Below are 24,953 nucleotides of genomic sequence, written 5' to 3' on the forward strand. Positions count from 1 at the left end.
CTCTTGGGTGAGGTCGGATGATGTTTCCGCGTCCAGACTTATCAGAGCGTTTCACAGGAGATTTCCTGATAAGCCTGGTCCTAGGGGATCCGGAGGATCCTCTTAGAAGGGGGGGTACTGTTAGAACCTTGCTCTTAGGTTTTTTCCTTTGCTGGTCACATGACGTTGTTGGCCTATTTAATCCTGCTCCGCCCTTCTGGCTTTGCTGGACTTCATTGTATAACTACTTTCTAGCTAGCCTGTGCTCTGTATCTAACTCTGTTAGTTTGCTTGGTCTACGGACCTCTATGTTCTATATATTTTGTTTGTTCGTCTGTCTGCTACTATTTCTGTTAGGAGGTGTCCCATATTCCTCCCAGTCCTTAGTACTTGTAGGGATTCCTTCCCCACATCTATAGGTCTCCGTACAGACTAGCTTAGGACTTTAGCAGGTCTGATCGCAGGATCAGGTCCCCTGTTACATCGTAGGGATTCAGCTGAGTTCTATCGTAGGGACAGATCTCCTCTCTTTCCTTAGCTCTGGTAGCAGAACATAACAGCGATTCTCTCATGCGAGGGAATCGGATCAGAGCAAGATGACCCTTGGTTGAAACTCTGACAGAATTTGATCCGGGTATCAGCATAATCTACCTGATTCTCTCATATGAGAGAAGATACGGCAGTGTGAGCCCTGAGGCCACGTTCACACTTTCAGTATTTGGTCAGTATTTTACATCGCAGGGACCTCACTTCTGATGTTACTGTTAAAGTGTCTCACCTGTATTGAATTTATTGTTTGTACATGTCCCCGCTTAATTGTAAAGTGCTGCGGAATATGTTGGCGCTATATAAATAAAAATTATTATTATTATTATTATTATTATCAGTATTTGTAAGCTAAAACCAGGAGTGGGTGATAAATACATAAGTGGTGACGTGTTTCTATTATACTTTTCCTCTGATTGTTCCACTCCTGGTAAAAAACTGAACGTGTGAACGTGGCCTAATGGTGATTTCCAGATAATGAGTAATTTTCTTATATTCTAGATTAGCAGTGATTACAGGACGCTGGGTGCTCACATTATAATTTTGAGCAACATTGATTCCTAGATACTGATTGATCGTCCTTTATGTTCTGTAGCCACACTCTGCGGATGGCAGAGCGACTAGAGCTCCGTCCACCTGCAGCAAGCTAATGGCTGCACAATTGTGTGGCCAGCGGCAAGCTTCGGGTGTGTGCAGCGTGTTGGTTGCACCATTAATTGAACTTCACACTAACATAAAAAAGTCATCTGATTTTCATCCATAAAAAAATATATATTTTTTTCATCTGCAATCAGAATTTAATAAAATTTACTAGGCCGATAGTTTCATATGTTAAGAATTGCAACTAGTGATGAGCGAGCATGCTCGTTACTCGAGATTTACGAGCATGCTCTGGTATTTTCCAAGTATCTTCTACGTACTCGGTGTTATGTTTGAGTCACTCCGTGTGCATGATTTGCAGCTGTTTGACAGCTTTAATACATGTGAGGAATGCCTGTTTCTTAGGCATCCTTTACATGTATTAAAGCTGTCAAACAGTCGCAAATCATGCACATACAGTGACTCAAACATAACATTGGAGTACACCGCAAATACTCAGCGAGCACCCAAGCATGCTCGCCAAAAGGGTTGACAGAACATGCTCGCTCATCACTAATTGCAACGTTTCCCTAAAAATCAGATGCTTTATGGGTGACCTGTATGGGATCCAATTTTTTTTTTTGTCCACCCTTAGATTTGAATAGGCACGTCTCAGCCAAAATAAGGTTGCAAATTTTTTTTCTTATTTTTCACGCAGGCTTTTGGTCCATGAAAAAAATGTAATCTGAATAGCTTTGGTCTTAGTGCTGTCCGAGTGATGTCAGTTTTTCCACGTACAGCACTCGGACCAAAAATGCAATCCTGTGAACATAGCCGTACAGTGATTCCTACCTCCTACATGTGAGTGATCCTTATTCTGGAGTAACCATGATTTGTAGATACTGGGATGCAGAAAAGTCACCCCAAAATAAACATGTCTACTGTCCTGTATACCTCTTCCTTCTAACTAAACTGACACCTGGAAGTAGTGACCGCTGCTGCTGCCCTCTGATATCCTCTGGATGTTGGATACATCCACAGGAGGAGAGAGTGAAATGGCTTCTGATTGGCTGCAGTGCTTGCGTGACATAACGTCATGTGAGCCCCAGGAGGGCCAGTGCCGACTCTGCTAGACTGGCTGCTATTTTACATGGGGGGAAATATAATGATTTGAGAAGGGGTTGTCCGAGTAGGGGAGAACCCCTTTAATATCTATATTGGTATTTGATTTTTATATCAGTAGGCAAAGTTTATAAACCAATCACTCTGGTTCTGTAGAGAAATGAAATGTAGATGCTAGCATTATTAGTATGTAATGTGACTGCTGTGCTTTCTCCAGGGCATAATGTGGAAGGCGTTACTTCTTCATATTTGCCACTTGTCAATAGTGGGCCTTTTCACCATGATCCATGCCACATGCGATCTACAGCCTATTACTGGTGATGATGCTCAGTTTTGTAGGTAAGTTTTATTTAGAATCATGCTTTTTCTGACCCCTTGAAATGCTGTTTTAAACTTGCTCCTAGTTCTGGAGTATTCTCATGGGGACACGTCCCTCTGTGTAATACGTGCTGGATGTGAAGTCTGTGTGTCCAGGAACCTACTGTCTTCATTAGCGCTCATGTATCAGCACAGCTTCATTCCTGGACTGATTTACCCTTCTATAGTCTGAGGGATCTCCTGTTATCTGTTATGACCTACACTAATTGTGTACTTTATACTTCCTCCCCCTGTAGAATCTGCCTTTTTGTCATCTTACACACATAAGCAACCTATGTTTTTCACCCCTTACTGATTGCCTTGAGGTTTTGTTTTTTTTCATCCCTATCTTGTGTGATCTGCCCTCCCTGAAGAATCAAATTATTTTTCCCATCTCCACTTTGCCTTGTACTTCTTCCTGCTGCTACACTGAGAAAAGGGAGAGCTGACACAGCCAGCTGCAGTATGCAGTCACATCTACAGTACAGACCAAAAGTTTGGACACACCTCATTTAAAGATTTTTCTGTATTTTCATGACTATGAAAATTGTATATTCACACCGAAACCATCCAATCTATGAATTAACACATGTGGAATTATATACTTAACAAAAAAGTGTGAAACAACTGAAAATATGTCTTATATTCTAGGTTCTTCAAAGTAGCCACCTTTTGCTTTGATGAATGCTTTGCACTCTTGCATTGTCTTGATGAGCTTCAAGAGGTAGTCACCGGAAATGGTCTTCCAACAATCTTGAAGGAGTTCCCAGAGATGCTTAGCACTTGTTGGCCCTTTTGCCTTCACTCTGCGGTTCAGCTCACCCCAAGCCATCTCGATTGGGTTCAGGTCTGGTGACTGTGGAGGCCAGGTCATCTGGCGTAGCACCCCATCACTCTCAGTCTTGGTCAAATAGTCCTTACACAGTCTGGAGGTATGTTTGGGGTCATTGTCCTGTTGAAAAATAAATGATGGTCCAACTAAACGCAAATGGAATAGCATGCCGCTGCAAGATGCTGTGGTAGCCATGCTGGTTCAGTATGCCTTCAATTTTGAATAAATCCCCAACAGTGTCACCAGCAAAGCACCCCCACACCATCACACCTCCTCCTCCATGCTTCACGGTGGGAACCAGGCATGTAGAGTCCATCCGTTCACCTTTTCTGCGTCGCACAAAGACATGGAGGTTGGAACCAAAGATCTCAAATTTGGACTCATCAGACCAAAGCACAGATTTCCACTGGTCCAATGGCCATTCCTTGTGTTCTTTAGCCCAAACAAGTCTCTTCTGCTTGTTGCCTGTCCTTAGCAGTGGTTTCCTAGCAGCTATTTTACCATGAAGGCCTGCTGCTCAAAGTCTCCTCTTAACAGTTGTTGAAGAGATGTGTCTGCTGCTAGAACTCTGTGTGGCATTGACCTGGTCTCTAATCTGAGCTGCTGTTAACCTGCGATTTCTGAGGCTGGTGATTCGGATAAACTTATCCTCAGAAGCAGAGGTGACTCTTGGTCTTCCTTTCCTGGGGCGGTCCTCATGTGCGCCAGTTTCTTTGTAGCGCTTGATGGTTTTTGCAACTGCAGTTGGGGACACTTTCAAAGTTTTACCAATTTTTCGCACTGACTGACCTTCATTTCTTAAAGTAATGATGGCCACTCGTTTTTCTTTACTTAGAATTTGTATTATGGCAAGAAAAACTCAGCTAACAGTCTGTTCAGTAGGACTATCAGCTGTGTATCCACCAGACTTCTGCACAACACAACTGATGATCCCAACCCCATTTATAAGGCAAGAAATCCCACTTATTAAACCTGACAGGGCACACCTGTGAAGTGAAAACCATTTCCGGTGACTACCTCTTGAAGCTCATCAAGAGAATGCCAAGAGTGTGCAAAGCTGTCATCAAAGCAAAAGGTGGCTACTTTGAAGAACCTAGAATATAAGACATATTTTCAGTTGTTTCACACTTTTTTGTTAAGTATATAATTCCACATGTGTTAATTCATAGTTTTGATGCCTTCAGTGTGAATGTACAATTTTTCATAGTCATGAAAATACAGAAAAATCTTTAAATGAGAAGGTGTGTCCAAACTTTTGGTCTGTACTGTATGTCAGAAGCAGCTGAACAGCCAGCTGTGTGATGGCGTTGCACAGACTCTACAATAGCAAAAAGGAAAACTATTAGGAAATTGTTGAATTTTATATTTAAGAGGCACATATGCATGACTACAAAATAAAGGGGAAGAGTTCACATAGCCTTTGAGCAATTAACAAGAATTTATTTCAGGAATGAAAATTAAGTTAATTAGGTTCCCACAGCGCTTTCATGTTTTCGCCATGAGTAGTTGAACAAGACACACCAGATATTACAAATCTGTTAGGAAATGCAGAACACAAAATGTTACCATGTCGCTGGTCCAAACTATCAATCTTCAGGAGTGAACCTGCCCAAAACAGGAAGCCGGGAGGCAGTGGATAGCTCCAGAAGATGACAAGTGAGAACAACCCTTTCATCCAGCTGTTAATACAAATATTGTATCGGAGTAAACATTGTGCAGTATAAAGGTTGCTACAGTTCCTATCAAAATTGTCATCCCCTCCCCCCATTGCAAATTCTGTTTAGTATGAAAATGTGCACTCTTTCTGCAACTTGCAATAGTCCAATCAAACCAATACTAATCATGGCAGCCAAGGGAGCTCTACTACTGAAGATGTTTATCAATAAGGGACTGAATCATTTTAAGACTACTGTAGTCATAAAAAGTGGCGTTTTGTGCTGAATTTGGAGAATAACACTTGATTTTAAAATCATATAGATCTCGCAAAGCCACAAAAGGAGGATGTAACCGTGCAGAAAAGGGCTGGAGAAGAAACATGGTGGCCATTTAGGGTGGCTAGAGCAGCTTTAAATAGATCAGTATAACGAATGGTTTCTCCAAAATTCAGAACACAATGCCATATTTACTGACTACTGCAGTCTCAGAATTATTCAACATCTTCATGACCAGCTTCTTTGGTACTTAATAGAGCCCCTCTGGCTGTTATGACCTGCTGTAAACATGATGCATAACCAGACACCAGCTTCTTGCAGCGTTCCCAAGTTATCTTAATCCACTCCCCATGAGCAGTGGCCTCTTCAAATCTCATAAAAGAGCTTCTATAAGGTTCAAGTCACGTGACTGTGACTGCCACTCTACAATTTTCCAAGACCTCTTCTGAGACTAATCCTTGATTGACTTCGAGGTATGCTTGGAATCATTGAAAGTCCAATGATGCCCAAGCTTCAGTTCCCTCCCAAAAAGCATGACTTTTTTTTTTTTTTTTTTCTCATGACTTCCTGATACTGGATTAAATTAATTTCGTATAAATTGCAGGTTTGCAGTTCTGGAGGAAGCAAAGCGGCATAACTGAGCTACCACCATGCTTTACTGTAGGCATCACAGAGACATCACCATGCTTAACTGTAGGCTTCATGTTACTTGCCTGTCAAGTGCCAGGCTTTTCTCCTTTTCCTTACAGCCAGCTATGTCTGTGCTAGGCCACACTGGGTTACTGTGGTAACCCGGGAAGCACCCCGTCACCATCCTTTAATGCAGGCTCAGACCACTATGCGCTGCCAGAGTATTGAGGTAGTACACACTCTGCTACTACGTGGACTCCAGCTATGCTTCAATTTGGCTCTGCTCCAGCCTGATGTCTTATTATTTTCTATCCCGCAAAAAGGTACCTGTTAACAAACTCATCTCTGCTAATAGTGCCACTATTCATAGCTACAACTCTGCTGCAACAAGATACCTGTTTTTAATTCTTGATATGTAATTTGTACAAACACTATAATTGGGTTACCTACACTATTTTGCTGCTTTTTTTTTTCAGAAAACAGATGCTAAAATGTGCTGTACAAACTACTTAAATCCTTACTACCTATCTGGTATAGGGATCTACCAACTTAGGGGAGAAGGGGCACCACGTGCACTCTTTGCTTGCTAGCAGTCACATTGATAGGAGTGCAGGAGTGGAATCTGCACAACGCTCGCTGCTATTACAATGGTACCAGAGCCACAGAGGGCTGTGCAGGTGCTGCATCAGTGGTAGGCACATGGAGAGGGGCGGTGGAGGGAGGCTTTGAGAGATCTTACTGTGCGCTCTGCCTTCTTTTAGCAAAGTGAGAACAGGAACGAGTCTGCACAGCGCTCTCGCTGACAATGTAATGATGCTACAGTCAGAGGGCTGTGCAGGTTCTGCTCCTGCTCTCACTGTGGCTTCTAGGAGGCAGAGGTCGTGCACGTTGGGACAGGGCATACTATGCAATTTTACGCACTGTCGGTTGTAGGGCACTATGGGCATAATATTTCTTTTTTTTTTTTTTTTTTACACTTTTTATTCTCCTCTTTCTCATAGTGACAAGTTCCATGTTGTATATCAAGGCATAGGTGATGTGTCCTGCAAACATGTCCCACCCTGTGAAAACTACACCCAAGCCCTGAGCGATGCCCCAGCACTGCGATACTCTAACGCAGAGGAGGTAGGTTACATAATTAATCCATTTGTAAGAGTAGACAGCATGCAGAATGATTTTTTAAGCCAGGTTCAGACAGCCGTGTAGAGAGAGCGAGAGCGATTCCAGGGGTCCACTCATCCCTAGTGGGGAGCCCTCTTTAATGGATCACACCTGTCCTAATTTGCATGGAGAGCTTTGTTTGACTTTTGGTAGCAAACATAGCTTTGTTTGGTACCTCTTATTTACCTTTCTGTTAAATACACTGAAAAATGTTAGATCAATATTGCTGCAGTTTTTTTTTATATCTGAAAATGGCACCACACCTGTGCACACACATGGTTTTACTGGTCTCTTGCTTAAGTCCCATTCACCTCAATGGAGCTGAGCTGCTAAACCGGTCACGATCAGACTCCTCCGACCTTCATAAAAAGTTGCTGGAAGTGTTTCACCATTTTTTTGTAACTGGTGGGTTCTCACTCTCTCTTGATCCCACAGAATATTTGCCTCCGCCATGAATAGGGTGCAGATTGCGTAGGTTATAGTGGAACACTTTAAAAACAATGCTTAGCTCTGTCCACTAGATGGCAGTGTTATGTCAGATACAGAGGACAGCAATGATGCAGAATTACAGTTTTTTGCTATAAAGGATCCAGGCCTCGGTTATCAAAAGTGTCTAAGAGGAAAATTGGCTTTTGTTGCTCATAGCAACCAATCACAGTGCAGCTTTCATTTCATAAATGGATCTGGTAAAACGAAAGCTGCTCTGTGATTGATTGCTATGGGTCACCATTTTGCTTTTAGACACTTTTGATAAGTCTGCCCCCCCTTAGTTCCGCTGATGTTTTACATACAGAATGTAGGGGGCATGTGGCCGCTGGTGTAGATTTTCTATCTAACCCCGTTTCAGATCGTTTCAAACCTTAGGTCAGACTGAAATAATGGAATAAAGCAATGGAGAATAACTATAGCAACAATAGACTCATATTGGTGCATACATTAAAGGGAACCTGTTATGTCCAGAAATGCTATTTACCTGCAGATATAGAGGTAGTCTGCGGTAATAGACTGGCATACTGCAGCAGCTACAGGGAGAAAATGAAGTTATACAGTGGCTACGGAAAGTATTCAGACCCCTTTACATTTTTCACTCTGTTTCATTGCAGCCATTTGGTAAATTCTAAAAAGTTCATTTTTTTTTCTCATTAAAGTGCACTCTGCACCCCATCTAGACTGAAAAAAACCAGAAATGTAGAAATTTTTGCAAATTTATTAAAGAAAAACTGAAATATCACATGGTCATAAGTATTCAGACCCTTTGCTCAGACACTCATTTTTAAGTCTCATGCTGTCCATTTCCTTGTGATCCTCCTTGAGATAGTTCTACTCCTTCATTGGAGTCCAGCTGTGTTGATATGACTTGATTTGGAAAGGCACACACCTGTCTATATAAGACCTCACAGCTCACAGTGCATGTCAGACCAAATGAGAATCATGAGCTCAAAGGAACTGCCCAAGGAGCTCAGAGACAGAATGGTGGCAAGGCACAGATCTGACCAAGGTTACAAAAGAATTTCTGCATTACTCAAGGTTCCTAAGAGCCCAGTGGCCTCCATAATCCTTAAATGGAAGAAGTTTGGGACCACCAGAAGTCTTCCTAGACCTGGCCATCCAGCCAAACTGAGCAATCGTGGGAGAAGAGCCTTGGTGAGAAAGGCAAAGAAGAACCCCAAGATCACTGTGTCTGAGCTCCAGAGATGCAGTAGGGAGATGGGAGAAAGTTCCACAAAGTCAACTATCACTTCAGCCTTCCACCAGTCCTGCCTTTATGGCAGAGTGGCCCAACAGAAGCCTCTCCTCAGTGCAAGACATATGAAAGCCCGAATAGAGTTTGCTCAAAAACACATGAAGGACTCCCAGACTATGAGAAATAAGGTTCTCTGGTCTGATGAGACGAAGATAGAACTTTTTGGTGATAATTCTAAGTGGTATGTGTGGAGAAAAGCAGACACTGCTCATCACCTGCCCAATACAATCCCAACAGGGAAACATGGTGGTGGCAGCATTATGCTATGGGGGTGTTTTTCAGCTGCAGGGACAGGACGACTGGTTTAAATTGAAGGAAACATGAATGCGGCCAAGTACAGAGATATCCTGGGTGAAAACCTCTTCCAGAGTGCTCTGGACCTCAGACTTGGCCAAAGGTTCACCTTCCAACAAGACAATGACCCTTAGGCTTAGTGCCCACGATGCAGAAATGAAGCAGAAATTTTCCTGAGCATTTCTGCATCTCCTTGGCAGAAAAATGCATGCGGTTTTTACATGCGTATTTGCCATGCGTTTTTCCAATGCATTGTATAGACAAATCCGCATGCAGAAACGCACAAAAATTGGTCATGTCCGTATTTTTTCTGCGAGTAAAATCTGCGCAGAAAAAATACGGACCATGTGCACAGAACTTGCAGAATGTCATAGGAAGTCATGGGATAATGTATGCAATGCGTTTCTGGAGCGTTTACGCGCTGCAAATAAGCACCAAGAGCGCATTGTGGGCACACCGCCTAAGCACACAGCTAAAATAACAAAGAAGTGGCTTCAGAACAACTCTGTGCCCATTCTTGACTGGCCCAGCGACAGCACTGACCTAAACCCAATTGAGCATCTCTGGAGAGACCTGAAAATGGCTGTCCACCAACGTTCACCATCCAACCTGACGGAACTGGAGAGGATCTGCAAGGAAGAATGGCAGAGGATCCCCAAATCCAGGTGCGAAAAACTTGTTACATCATTCCCAAGAAGAATCATGGCTGTACTAGCTCAAAAGGGGGCTTCTACTCAATACTGAGCAAAGGGGCTGAATACTTATGACCATGTGATATTTCAGTTTTTCTTTAATAAATTTGCAAAAATTTCTACATTTCTGTTTTTTTTAGTCAAGAGAGGGTGCAGAGTGTACTTTAAAACCCCTTTGCAACCTATGACGTCTTAGTACGTCATAGGTTACCTCCCCCGGTTCAGTGAGGGCTCCGGCGCTGAGCCCGCACTGAACCGAGCACATGTCAGCTGATTCTTACAGATGACATGTGCCCGCAACAGCCGCGGGTGGAATCGCGATCCACCCGCGGCTGTTAACATGTTAAATGCCGCTGTCAATCTCCGACAGTGGCATCTAATGCGCTTTTCCGGGAAGCGCGTCCTAAGCCCCGCCCATCGGCGACCCCGTCACGTGATTGCGGGTCACCGATGGGTGGGCATGACAACCCAGGGTCTGCAGCAGACGCCTGCGGTTGTCATGAGCTGGTCGCTATGAGCGCCACCTAGTGGTCGGCGCTCATAGCACAGGACCAATTCTGCTATATGCAGGGGATCTGCTGATCCCCTGTATGTAGCAGAGGCGATCGGACAGTTGCTGCTTCTAGTCTCCTATGGACTATAGAAGCATGCAAAAAGTGAAAAAAAAAAAAAAAAACGTTTTTAAAAATATAAAAAAAATTAAAAAAATATAAAAGTTTAAGTCACCCCCCTTTCGCCCCATTCAAAATAAAATATTTTTAAAAAAAACAACCCACATACACATATTTGATATCGCCGCGTTCATAATCGCCCGATCTGTCAATATAAAAAAAGAATTAATCCGAACGGTAAACTGCGTAACGAGAAAAAAAATTCTAAATGCCAGAATTACGTTTTTTGGTCGCCGCAAAATTGCAATAACGGGCGATCAAAACATCGGATCTACCCCAAAATGGTATCAATAAAAACGTCAGCCCGGCGCGCAAAAAAATAAAAAACAACTGTGGTATTGCACTTTTTTTTGCAATTTCTCCGCACTTGGAATTTTTTTCCCATACACGGTATGGTAAAACTAGTAATGGCGTTGAAAAGTACAACTCGTCCCGCAAAAAATAAGCCCTCACATGGCCATATTGACCAAAAAATAAAAACGCTATGGCTCTGGGAACAAGGGGAGCAAAAAACGAAAACACAAAAACGGAAAATGCTCTGGTCCTTAAGGGGTTAATGAGAAAGAAAATAACTTTTTAGAATTTACCAAATGGCTGCAATGAAACAAAGAGTGAAAAATTTAAAGGGGTCTGAATACTTTCCGCACCCACTGTATATGTTTTATCGGATAGCACTTGGCCCAATGTTATACTATGGGGCAGTGCATATCCGCCTTTTTTTTTTTTTTTTTTTCCTCATGCCGATGAGAAAAAAATCACAGCGTGGCTCCGGAATTTGGATCACACACACCTATACAAGTCTCCAGGCTAAGACAATGGAGAAGATGGAGAAATTAAGTTATCCATCTTCTCACTTGTGATCCGATTCTCTCATGCAAGAGAATCAGATCACAGTAAGATGGCTCAAACTCTAGTGTCATTAGCACAATCTGCCCTATTCTCTCGCATGACAGAATTATCGCTCGTGTGATCCCGGCTTAAGACTTATTCTTTTGTTCAATGAAGGTAAGTAGAGGAATAAAATGGCCTCTAAGGCTGTGTGACCACCATGAGATTTTGGTGAGTGTTTCTCTGTTTTTTCGCTGCATCAAAAGCGCAGTGTCTTACAGTTCCTGCAAAGTGGATGGGATTTATAGAAATCTCAAAGAAGTCTGTTTAAAAAATACGACATGCCAACAAAAGACAAAAAAAAATGCAGCATCAAAAATGCATGTAAAAAAAATTCACTCAAACGCAATGAAAAACGTAAGTAACCTAAGTTCCTTAATGGGTGCAGAAAATCTGCAACGTCAAAAACTCACCAAAAGCTCAAAGTGGGAACATAGCCTAACAAGATGGTTGCGATCAGGAAAAAATCGATGACTATAAGGCTACTTGCATTTTTTCATTGTATTTTTGAGTGAAGTTTTTTTTATATTCATTTTTGATAATGCGTTTTGTCTCTTTTTGGTGTCATGATTTAAACAAAGCTGCTTTATTTTTGATACTTCCTAGTCATGTGCGAATCACATGCATTTTTTTTCACCGCAGAAACGCACTAAAAACGTGTGTTTTTTACCTGCGGTTTTTCCGCATCGGATACCCCCAAGAAAAATTGATATGCTGCGCATTTGAAACTCGCACCGCAGGTCAGTTTATGCTGAGTAAAAACAAAGGACAGAGGGCAAGAGGTTTCTCTAAATCCCATCTGCTCTGCTGGAACTGTAAGATGCTACGTTTTTGACGGTGAAAATATGCAGCGTCAAAAAAGGTGCACATGTTCAATCTTTTGTTACCTCTTTTAGCTGCTACTGGGTTCGAATACAGTAAAGTGGTTAAAAGATGTAGCGTGTACACATAGCAAAGCTGCTCACTAATTAGAGTTTTATAGTATAGAAAAAAAAACTCCAGCGGCAGAACCGCTGCAAAAAACAGCTGAGAGTCTGCCAGTGAAGCCTCTACAGGAAAAGGGCCGCCAGCTTTTTCTCAAAGCATCTTCGTCTAGAAAAACCTTGTGTGTAAAGATGTTGCGTGCACATACCCTAATACACTTTCTATAGAGCTGATTTTCACTTTTCATAATCGGTGGAGGTCTTGGCACATGGATCTCCACTGATCAAAACTTTTGACAAGTCTTGTGACCCCCCCCCTCCCCCTTGACTTTTTACCTATTTTGTTACATTATAACCTGTGTTTAAATATTTTTGTAATCCGATTGTGTGCGATGCATCAGCACTAAATAGTCTAAGTTGAAGTGAGAAAAATAAAGGCATAAATTAAATTTATAGGATCAAAGAACTAAAAATTGTCATGTGTATTCGCCCCTTTTGGTATGAAGCCCGTAGAAATTTCTGGTGTAAGCAATTCCCTTCATAAGTCACATGCTTAGTGATAGACATCTAAGTGTCACATGTCGGTCAGTATATACACTTTACCATTTCTGAATGGCCACAGAGGCTGCAACACCATTAAGGAAGAGGCACCACTAACCAAACACCATGAAGACAAGGAGATCTCCAAACAACACCATGAAGACAAGGAGATCTCCAAACAAGTCAGGGACAAAGTTGTTGAGAAGTACAAGTCAGGATTGGGTTGTGTAAAAAAAAAAAAAAAAAAAAAAAAAAAAAAATTCCAACCTCTGATGATCCCCCGGAGCACCATCAAATCCATTATCATCAAATTCAAAGGGTACTACAACACCTGCCAGGAGAGGGCCGCTCACAAAAACTCTCAGCCCAGGCAAGGAGGGCATTAATCAGAGAGGCAGCACAGAGACCAAAGGTAACCATGAAGGAGCCACAGACTTTCCAAGCAGAGACTGGAGTATCTGTCCATATGACCACAATAAGCCGTACACTCCATAGAGGTGGCCTTTATGGAAGAGTGAGCAGAAAACCCTTTACTTACACACAAAAATTCTAAGGCTCATTTTGAGTTTGCCTGGGAGACTCCCCAAATGTATGAAGGAAGGTGCTGTGGTCATATGAAACCAAAATTTAACTTTTTTGGCCACATAGGTAAACGCTATGTCTGGCACCAAACCAACACAGCTCATCATCCCAAGAACACCATCCCCACAGTGAAACATGGTGGTGGCAGCATCATGCTGTGGGGATGTTTTTTGGCAGCTGGGAAAATGGTCCAAGTTGAGGGGAAGATGGATGGTGTGAAATACGGGGATATTATTGACCAAAACCTGTTTCAGTCTGTCAGTGATTTGAGACTGGGACCGAGGTTCAACTTCCAACAAGACAATGACCCAAAGAACACGGCTAGAGCTACACTTTAGCGGTTTAAGGGGAAACATGTAAATGTTTTGGAGTGGCCGAGTCAAAACCCTGACCTTAATGCAATTGAGATTCTGTTGTCAGACTTGAAGATTGCTGTTCACCAGAGGAAACCATCTAAGGCTATGTTCACACATTGCATTTTTTCAGCAGCAAAACCTGATCTCTTGGCAGGAAAGAAGCTGCATCAAAAACGCAGGTTTTGATGCGTTTTTCAGGATCTCAAAGTTCAGCTTTGCTTCCACCACAGAAGCATGATGTCACGGATGTGTCAGGTGTGATAGACAGTCGCTCTGGATCTGGCTGTAGAAGGTCACTGCTCTTGGCATTGCAGACACCTTCTTAATCCTTCTTCCTTTAAGACCCAGCGGCAACCTCCCTCCTGCTGCTGATCGACACACCCTTGTATGGGAGTTAAAAACCCTCAGTTTGCTCCAGGCAATCGCCGGTGATACTTATATGTACCTTTGTGCATGCTTGGAGCACTAGCTGTTGGCTGGCTTCTTCTCTGGTGCCCTTGGAGGTCAGTTGACGTTACTCTTCTGGTGTCTGTTCAAGCTAAGTTAATCCCCTTTGTTTGTCTACCTTGTTGTCTTTAGTTTGTAGTGTGGCCTGACCAGTGCTCATCCCTCCCCCTCCATACCTAGGGCCAAGCTCTAGGGACATACAGGGTTTAGGGTCTTGCTCGGCGATAGGTGTGGAACCTATATAGAGACAGTAGGCTAGGCAGGGTGTTATTAGATCTGCCTAGGGGTCTCCAGTCCCCCTTTCCCTAGTGTTTGGGCTTCCTCCCCCTCTTCCCTTCGTGTTGCACTTAGTCTTTCCCATACCTTGCGTGACACATTAACACAGGTCACCAATGCAAGACATATGTGAAACAATATTAACCAGAATTTCAAATGTAACAGTAGGGGGAGGAGAATTGTTCAGGAATAGTTTACCTAATACACTGGCAGTGCACTGAGTTTGTAGGACACTATTTATTTTCACACTATGGTCTGCCATTCAGTTGCCCAGGCATTTTTCAATTTCATACCAACCTGAGCCACAGGTATTGTTCAATCTCACACCTAGCTCAGCCAATGTTTACACTGTACATATCACTAATTTAATTAAACTGTTCTAATCCAAGCTGCCATCTCAGTGACAAAGACAAGATGGTAAAATCACAAAAATAAATGCGTTTCACATACTGTTGTACTTGCTTTTTTTCACTTAAAACGCAGTAAAACCTGATAGCTATGTTCACACTAGGCATTTTTCAGCGTTTCTTCACTACCCATTACTTTCAATGGGTAAAAAAACTCAGAAAAAAAACGCTGAAAGAAGTGACATGCTCTATTCTGCAAAAAAAGATGCAAAGTAAAAAAATACTGATCAAACAAAAACAAAGTTGTGTGCATGAGATTTCTGAATCTCAGACTTTACTGGTACTGTAAAACACAGCTGAAACTTTGCATTAAGAAAAAACACATAAAAAAACACTGAGAAAACACAATGTGTGAAAATAGCCTAACTTTAAGGAGCTGGAGCAGTTTTTCCTTGAGGAATGGGTAAAAATCCCAGTGACCAAATGTGGAAAGCTCATAGAGACTTATCCAAAGTGACTTTCAGCAGTAATTGCTGCAAAAGGAGGCTCTACAAAGTATTGACTTTAGGGGGGAGGGGGGGTGAATAGTTATGCACACTGAATTTTCAGTTATTTTGACCTATTTGTTTGCTTCAAAAAGAAAAAGAAAGTCGAATGTTCACAGTTGTCGGCATGTTCTTTACATGAACTGATGAAAACCCTAAAAAAAAAAAAAACATGAAATTCCACGTTGTGAGGTAGCAAAACACGAAAAACGCCAAGGGGGTTGAATACTTTGGCAAGCTACTGTACCAAAATTTCAAATAGGCTGTCTGAACCAATGTCTTTAGACCCTACTAGGGCACCCTTGTTTGATAGAAAAGTTTTTCTTATTTCCAATCGCTCAGCTTTGCCGTTGTAGTTTTGTTTTTTTTAGAACTAACGGCGCTTATAGGAAAAACTTTTCCAAAGTGGACAACCCCTTAACTCATTTGCAAAGGAACATATGCATCCCTAGTTATTGACTGGAGTAACTCTGTTCATAGAAGGGATTGTCCTGTTGAGACAATCCCTTTAAATTTTTCTTCCCTAAATTTTAAAGGTATTTTGGGGATTCTAATGTCTTTTAATAAGATCCCCCTAATTGAAGGGCAATTTCTTGGTGACCTTTATGCCATTGTGCAGATTTTTTTCCACCCTTCCTGTGCACAGTGGGTGCCGTCCACCCTTCTCCTCGGGTGCAGCTCTCCAGTATACGGGTTAATGATGAGTTCATCCTGCCGGCCTTGCCAAGCTCAGCAGCGACCACTCAGTACTGATAAATGGCCGCGATTCCCGCCGTCCGCTGCCTGATGTATGGATCATATTAACACTGCTGCTGAGTTTACTTTATTCCTTGCTGGACACTGACACAATCCATCTGCAGCCAAGGGAGAAAATGGAGTGAGAGTGATGGTCCGGGCCGGTCTGGGTCAAAAGAATGGGGAAAAAACTTAAGGTGCAGTCAGTGCCGACTTATCGGACCATTCATCACTGAGGAAGCGTCCGGTGACATTTCTACTGTGTTGTGATATTAACGCATGGTCATTTTTCAGGAGGGAAGTCTCTTGTAGCCGTCAGCTTGGTCATGCCCGTAATACGGGTGCAGAGAATGGCGGACATGTGACATATGTAAAAAAACGCTGCAGTCAGTCTTAAGTGGCTGAACAACAGACATTCAGCAAACTTGGATAATCTAAAGGGACATTAGGTCTGCGGATCCTGATATGAAAGATAGAGGGAGAATAGTTGTTATTGTGGGGCCATCAGTTGCAGTATGATGTCACTGGCAGGTTGTGATGTCATCAGCTGGTATCATCTGACATCAGAGAGCATTCTACTATGAAAATGACTCTGTGTAACAAAGCTTGTATTAACATAGCTTCCTCTTTCCCATCCGTACTTCTCTAGTATCTTGCCTGCAGCCCCCGCAGGCAGGGGAAGCCCGAATGGTTTTTCTCCATTGCAGAGGAGGATAGATAGCATGAAATTGAAGGGAGGGAGCAGTGGGTGGAATGGGGGTCCCTCCGCCTCCACTCGGACAGCGCACCTAAAGGGGAAAAAAAATCAATACACCCTTTATAAGCCGTATCTCTCCCTGCTGCTGCAGCTGCCACTGGTGTGACAGGCAGTGTAATACCGGCACTGTGACAGCAGGGGGCCCAGCAGACACTTAATGATGCCATTTACTAATTTTCCCTTTCTAGCACTTTAATGATAACATTCATTATCAGTGGCTTTTTATTTTATCAATGTAACAAAAAAAAAAAAGTATAAAGTGTTATATATATATATTTCATTCATTTCTGTTAGTGCTACCTAGACTATAGAAGGATGAAAGAAGGGAGGTCGAAGTAGTAACATGGTCATCATATATTGGCCATATGTCATCTATTTTCTGTATGTGCAAGAAAAAGCGTAGCTAGGATCTGAAATCACCCGGAGCACCGTACAGTGGTAGACTCTTCTTATGTATGAGCTGTTTCCCCCCCAGACTATTAGTCACAGAATTATATTGTTTATTGTATAAATAATTGCATTGTGTTAATTACATATCAAAATGTACCATAAATTTAGAACACCGCCACACACTAACCAACTAACAGCCTACAATGATCAAATAATAATCCTGACATACAGTGATAGTATAATACCGCCATACACTAATCAAGGAATGGCCGTGCTGTGATCAAATACTACTTCCATAAAGTGATAGTATAATACCGCCACACACTAACCAAATGGCCTACAGTGTTCATATAGTGATATTATTTATTTAACTCACCTTATATAGCGCCATTAATTCCACAGCGCTTCACAGACAATATTGGCCCTGTCCCCATTGAGGCTCACAATCTACATTCATATTATAATAGAGCAATACATAAACTAAATAACAGCCATACACTGATCAAACAATAGTGCCATAAAAAGATAGCATAATGCCGCCAGACACTAACCAAATAGCCTACAGTGTTCAAATAGTAATGCCATAGCGTTATAGTATAATACTGCTATACAATAACCAAATGGCCTACAGTGATCAGATACTACTGCATAAAGTGATACTGTAATACCGCCATACTCTAACCAAATGGCCTATGGTGATCGCATTCTGCTGGCATAAAGTGATTGTATAATACTGCCATACAATGGGCATTTAACAGCCATACTGTTATCAAATAGTACTGCCATGAAGTGATGGTGTAATAATGCCATACACTAACCAAATAGCCTACAGTGATCAAATAGTACTACCATAAAGTGATAGCATAATACTGCTAAAGAATGACCAAATAGCCTACAGTGATCAAATAGTAATGCCATAAAGTAATGGTATAATACCGCCATACAATGAACAAATAACAGATGTACAGTAATGAAATACTACTGCCATAAAGTGATAGTATAATACCACCATACACTAACCAAACAGCCATACAGTGATCATAGTACTGCCATAAAGTGATAATACTGTATAATACCGTCATACAATGACCACATAACAGAGCCATCAACCCAAACCATCATGAAGGCTCCTTCCGGTCTTTGGGAGGACATCGCCACCATTTCTGGCAATAGGAATAAAGAGCCCTTTTTTGGGGAGGATTTCAGTGCATAAGAGTTTTCCAGATTTCTGAGGATGAGAACAGTGGCCTCTCCCTCGGAGCTGGCTCTACAGAGTGCCACCTCATAGGACTGATCCATGACAGCTGCACTGGATTATTTTCAAGGGGTAACAAGGCCAGTTTTGTTTCTTTGTTTGTGAGACGATTTGAGGTCTAATTTGTAGCACGGTTCAATTCATCTACAGGACAAATAAGGATCCCTCTGGAGTATTTTAGGTGGCGTTGCATCACCCATCGGTGACATTGTCCACACATCTCACAGTCAAATCTAATTCCATAAACTCGCAGAGCTCATTCAGCGTCCTGTTTGCATAATCAGATAATGGTGGAGACACCAACTGTGTAATAACATGCAGCACAGTAACCCTTTTATGGTACGTCCACACGGGATAAAAATGCTGTCGCTTTACCTTGTGGATTTCTGTAGGTAAAATCCACAGAGTATTACAGGATCGGCTATGAGCACAGATCTCAGACAAAAGACTGGGAATTTTTCTGCACGGAAATTAAACTTTTAATATAAAAGGATGAAATCCATGGCTAATTCTATGGATGATCTGCTGGAAGGTCTGCCTGGTGCGTATGAGGCTTCTGCTAAGGTTTGCGGACAAATTCATATGTGGAGGTGCATCAGATTTTTCTCTCCCGTATAGAACCAAAATGGTAGCTCAGCGTTTTTCTTTTAACAATGAAAAGTTAAAGAGGTTGTACCAAGTTACTAAAACGCCTACGTCTCTGATACCAGTCGCTTATGTCCCCATTTCCAGCACCAGACTGTTTTGCTGTTTGCACAAATAAAATTTCAACATTATAAAATGTTCTAAGTCTTCATGTGTTTTCCGTTGATTTTCTTCCGACTACTACTTGGGATACCACCCAATTCAACCAGCACCTCCCCACTACACTGAGTCCACACCAAATTTTCTACTACAGGCATGGGGTAGACACCTTGGCCGAGCCTTGAGAGGCCCCAGAAAGTTCTCCATACAAAATAATGTGCCCCACAAAGTCCTACTTACAAAATAATGGGCCCCACATAGTCCTCCATACAGAATAATGGGCCCCACATAGTCCTCCATACAAAATAATGGGCCCCACAAAGTCCTCCATACAGAATAATGGGCCTCACATAGTCCTCTATACAGAATAATGGGCCTCACATAGTCCTCTATACAGAATAATGGGCTCCACATAGTCCTCCATACTGAATAATAGGCTCCTGTAAGGCGGCGGTGTTCACACTGTGCAGTAACTGAGGCAGTGACCCAAGCAAGTCCAACATAAGCAGCTTTTATTCAGCAACTCACGGGTAAACAGAAAGTCCTCCGGTTCGCAGCCGGGTTAACATGAGTCCATAAATAACGGTTGCCGTGACGGGTGCAGAGCCTTCCCAGGCGGGGGTTCAGCTACACACAGGCCCGTCGAGCTTTCCCACTATGCTCCTAGCAGGTCCCAACACTGAACAACACTAATCCTTACTGCAGGGATTTTTAACGACCTGTGGCAAGAGCCACTGGAAAACCCGGGTTGGAGGTAGGAGGCCGCCCCACTGCCTCCCTGTAGCCTCCCCCAAGAAATGAAGGCCCTTCCGGGTTTTACTTAATCTGCCTTAGCCAGATAGCCTGACCAGGTCAATGCTCACCTTCATTCCTGCATTGCAGCTGTGTCTGTGACTGCAATGCACTCCAATGGATTTAATAGGTCTCTGTACACATTCTGGGGGATATATAACGTCCCTCGTATACTATCCCAGTCACTGCCTCACACCCCATATAGTCCTCCGTACAGTATAGTGGGCCCCACATAGTCCTCCGTACAGTATAGTGGGCCCCACATAGTCCTCCATACAGTATAGTGGGCCCCACATAGTCCTCCGTACAGTATAGTGGGCCCCACATAGTCCTCCGTACAGTATAGTGGGCCCCACAGAGTCCTCCATACAGTATAGTGGGCCCCACAGAGTCCTCCGTACAGTATAGTGGGCCCCACAGAGTCCTCCGTACAGAATAGTGAGCCCCGTATAGGGGTGGTGGTTGTGGTGTCTCAGGACAAATAAAACCAACCCGCAGGCAAGATTTGGCCCACGCACCAGAGTTTGACATGTATGCTCTAGATGGTGTACAGCAGTGTAAAAAGTGAGTACACGCCTAAGTGAAAATGGTCAAATTGTTCCAAATTAGCCGTTTTCCCTCCCCAATGTCATGTGACTTATTAATGTTACAAGGTCTCAGGTGTGGTAAATTTGGTGTTATAGCTCTCACTCTCTCATACTGGTCACTGGAAGTTCAGCATGGCTCCTCATGGCAAAGAACTCTCTGAGGAAATTGAAAAAAAGAATTGTCGCTATACATAAAGATGGCCGAGGCTATAAGAAGATTGCCAACACCCTGAAACTGTGCGGCAGCACGGTGACCAAGACCAAGAGGGCATAATTTGGCCATTTTCACTTAGGGGTGTACTTACTTTTGTTGCCAGTGGTTTAGACATTAATGGCTGTGTGAGGGCACACACAATTTACACTGTTATACAAGCTGCACACTGACTACTTTACATTGTATCAAAGGGTCAGATCTTCAGTGTTGTTCCATGAAAAGATACAGTAAAATACTTACAAAAATGTGAGGGGTGTACTCACTTTTGTGATACTATATATGTATGTATAATCTATATCTGGCTGCACAAAGAATGCTATCAAATTCTGTACGCAAAATGTACCATTTTTCTGCAAAAAAAAAAATGCTGTGTATGAAACCATCTAAAGTATGGTTGCTAGCCCCAATGTTAACACTGCTGGGGGTCTCAGTTCAAATCCCACCAAGGACAACATCTGGAAGGAGTTTGTATGTTTGCGTTGGTTTCCTCCCTTAAGCCCCCGTCTCACATAGCGAGATCAGATCGCTAGCGAGATCGCAGCTGAGTCAAGGTTTTGGTGACGCAACAGCGACCTCACCAGCGATGTCGCTATGTGTGACACTTTGCAGCGATCAGGCCCCTGCTGTGAGGTCGCTGATCGCTGCAGAATGTCCTGGACCTTTTTTTGGTCGTTGCCCTCCCGCTGGTCAGCACACATCGCTGTGTGTGACCAGCGGGAGCAGCGATCAGGCTGGTAACCATGATAAACAGCGGGTTACTAGGGGCGCACGCACACTTAGTAACCCGCTGTTTATCATGGTTACCACTCTGCTACGGTGAGCGGTAACCTCCCGCTCACCATAGCGGAGTGGTAACCATGATAAACAGCGGGTTACTAGGAGCGCGTGTGCCCCTAGTAACCCGATGTTTACCATAGTTACCAGCCTGCTCCTGCTTCAGCAGGCTGGTAACCAGGAGCAGGACATCGTGGAAAGATTCTTTCCACGATGTCGCTGCTCCCCTGATCGTTGGTGAGCCTGCCTGTTTGACAGCTCACCAGCGACCACATAGCGATGCAGCAACGATCCCTGACAGGTCGTATCGTTGTCGGGATCGCTGCAGCGTCGCTAAGTGTGACGGGGCCTTTACTCCAAAAACATACTGATAGGGACTTTAGATTGTCATCACTGTCTCCATTGGTTTTCATAATGTCTGTACAGCGCTGCCGAATATGTTGCCACTCTATAAACAAGCATAATGTAGCGTCGGCGTCTCTGCCTCCTGCCCGACAGAGACGCCGATCTACTCACCACCGTGGCTCCAGTCCGACGTTCCCTGCTCCTCCCCCTGGCCTCATCGCAGCGTCTGTCCGGGGTGCGCGCACTGCGCGTAGATCCCCGGCCTCTGTACTTAGGGCACGCGCGCTCCCTTCCTCTTAAAGGCGACGCACGGACCGTCCTAAAAAGTCCCCGGCCAATGGCCGGAGGACTGCCCCTACTTAAGGCACCTCCTCCATAATGGAGGTGCCTGTGCAAAGTTGTTGTTTGTGTGCTAACACTCTCTCCAGCCCTCAGGTTCCAGTGCCCGCCTGTCTGTCTATCAGTCTTGCCCGTCAGCCCTGTCTTTCAGCAGTGCCCGCCCTCCTGTATATCGGCCGTGCCTGCCTGCTTGTCTACCCGCATCACCTGCCTGTCTACCAGTCGTGCTCATCTGCTGTGCCTGTCGGCCTCAGCCATCAGTCCCATGGGAGTCACCTGCTCTCACACAAGTTCGGTCCCAGAGTGGCACCTGGTTCACCTTCTCGGTCCCTCCTTGGTTCACGGAGTCGACTAAGCCGCCGTGTGGCCAGGGTTGGTCCGGGTAGGCACTTAGTTACGTCCCTCTGGTCTATCCTTGTATCACAGCACAAAGGTTCCACCACCCGGGATCCGTAACAGTTTGCACAGCCCATGGAATCAGGTGGCTCACAGGCTCCTTCGCTCTCAGACCTGTACCAAGAGGTCTCTCGCGAGAGATCCCTACAGGATACTATCCTGTCCTATCTGCGGACAGTCAACTCCCGCTTGGACGCGCTGTCCACCCCGACTGTCTACTTCTAACCAAGCGTCACTCGCTCCGGCAGCACCTCAACCCAGTGGCGCTGTGGCACCCAGCTTAGGACCCCGGTTATCTGCTCCTCCACATTTTGGTGGTGATCCTGCCCTATGTCGGGGCTTCATTAATCAGTGCACGCTGCACTTTGAGCTCCTGGCGCACCAGTTCGCCTCCGACCAGGCCAAGGTGGCATTCATCATGTCTCACCTCATCGGAGAGGCGTTGGCGTGGCTTAACCCTCTGTGGGAGAGAGGGGATCCTCTGGTGTCCGACCTCCAGGCTTTCCTCACAGCTGTCCGGAAGGTGTTTGAGCCCGGACGAAAATCTTCAACTGCCTCCTCTCTTCTCCGACTCCGCCAAGGGAGTCTCTCTGTGGGTCAGTATGCCGTGTGTTTCCGCACCCTCGCATCTGAACTTGCCTGGAACAATGAGGCTCTGGTGTCCACCTTTTGAGAGGGCCTTTCCGGACGGATCAAGGATGAGCTAGCCGGTCGTGACATACCTCCCTCTCTGGATGACCTGGTGTCTTTAGCTACACAGATCGACATCCGTTTTTAGAAGCGTTCTAAGGAGGCGACCCTTGAGAGGAGATCCCTGCGCCTTGCACCAACCTTCCAGAGGCCAGTCTCACAACCAACATCCCCTCCGGTTTCTTCTTCAGAGTCTATGCAAATAGACCAAGTTAAGATGGTCAAGTCTCGCCAGGAGGCCCTCCGCGCCAAGGGCAGTTGCTTCTACTGTGGCAGTATAGAGCATCTAATCAGCTCTTGTCCGGTGAGACCGGGAAACTCCAGTGTCTAGGACTGCTCGGAGAGGTCGTCCTAGGCAAATGTTCTTCCTCTCCACCCTTGACTCTGTCCGTTTCGGTTACCAGTGACGAGACCCGCTTCTTCGAGACTGTCTATCTGGATTCCGGAGCCGCCGGGAACCTAATTCAACAGGCTGTTGTGGAGCGATATCAGATTCCTACCATATGTCTGGCTGATCGTTTAGCGGTTTCCTCCGTGGATGGAAAGCTTCTCTCTGAGACCATCTTGTTTGTCACTGAGCCTGTAACTCTTCAGGTGGGAATGCTACATTCGGAGAAGATCTCCTTCTATGTGCTGTCCGGTCTCTCTCATCCCCTCTTGCTTGGCCTGCCTTGGTTAGAGACACGAGCCCATCCTGAATTGGAGCTCGGGTGAGGTGCTCCGCTGGAGTCAGGAATGTCTCAATCTCCTCTGCTCGACCTCCATCTACTCCAGCTAACCTACCTGGCCTGCCGGCACCCTACTGGTCATATGCGGATGTCTTTGATAAAAAAGAGGAAGAGACACTACCACCTCATAGGTCGTATGATTGCCCCATCGACCTAATACCTGGTGCTTCACCTCCTCACGGGCGAATTTACACCTTGTCGCTGGCCGAGACCTGTGCTATGTCGGAGTACATAGAAGAGAATCTGGCTGGGGGATTTATCCAGAAATCCACCTCTCCGGCTGGAGCAGGATTCTTCGTCGTCAAAAATAAAATGGCTCTCTGCGTCCATATATCGACTATAGGGGCCTAAACTAGATTACCATCAAAAATAAGTACCCCCTGCCTCTCATCTCGGAGCTGTTTGACCGCCTAAAAGGCGCGAAGATCTTCACTAAGCTCGATCTTCGTGGGGCGTACAATCTGGTCGGGATTCATCAGGGAGACGAGTGGAAGACAGCATTCAACACTCGGGATGGTCACTACGAGAACCGCGTGATGCCCTTCGGTCTCTGTAATGCTCCAGCCGTCTTCCAGGAATTGGTGAACGACATCTTCCGAGGTCTCCTGTATTCCTGCGTGGTGGTGTACCTGGACGATATCTTGGTGTTCTCTCCTGATCTGCCCTCTCATCGGAGGGATGTTTGTCAGGTACTGCTGAGGCTCCGGAAGAATCGCCTATATGCTAAGTACGAGAAATGCGTCTTTGAGCAGACCTCTCTACTAG

At 44.3% G+C, this 24,953-nt stretch overlaps 1 protein-coding gene across 7 annotated transcripts in view; it reads left to right on the forward strand.

The window, feature by feature from the left end:
- PEBP4 (phosphatidylethanolamine binding protein 4) overlaps nt 1-24,953 on the forward strand; it is a 110,756-nt gene that overhangs the window by 46,772 nt on the left and 39,031 nt on the right. For all 7 annotated transcript variants that reach the window (XM_073654025.1, XM_073654026.1, XM_073654021.1 and 4 more), the window contains 2 exons: nt 2,444-2,565; nt 6,978-7,101. In XM_073654025.1, the coding sequence (XP_073510126.1) occupies nt 2,450-2,565; nt 6,978-7,101 (240 nt within the window). In that variant the 5' untranslated portion in view covers nt 2,444-2,449. The remainder of the gene's footprint in view (nt 1-2,443; nt 2,566-6,977; nt 7,102-24,953) is intronic.

Source organism: Phyllobates terribilis, unplaced genomic scaffold (assembly GCF_046119375.1).
Source record: "Phyllobates terribilis strain yellow unplaced genomic scaffold, ASM4611937v1 Scaffold_11__3_contigs__length_659146591, whole genome shotgun sequence".
Classification (NCBI taxonomy): domain Eukaryota; kingdom Metazoa; phylum Chordata; class Amphibia; order Anura; family Dendrobatidae; genus Phyllobates; species Phyllobates terribilis.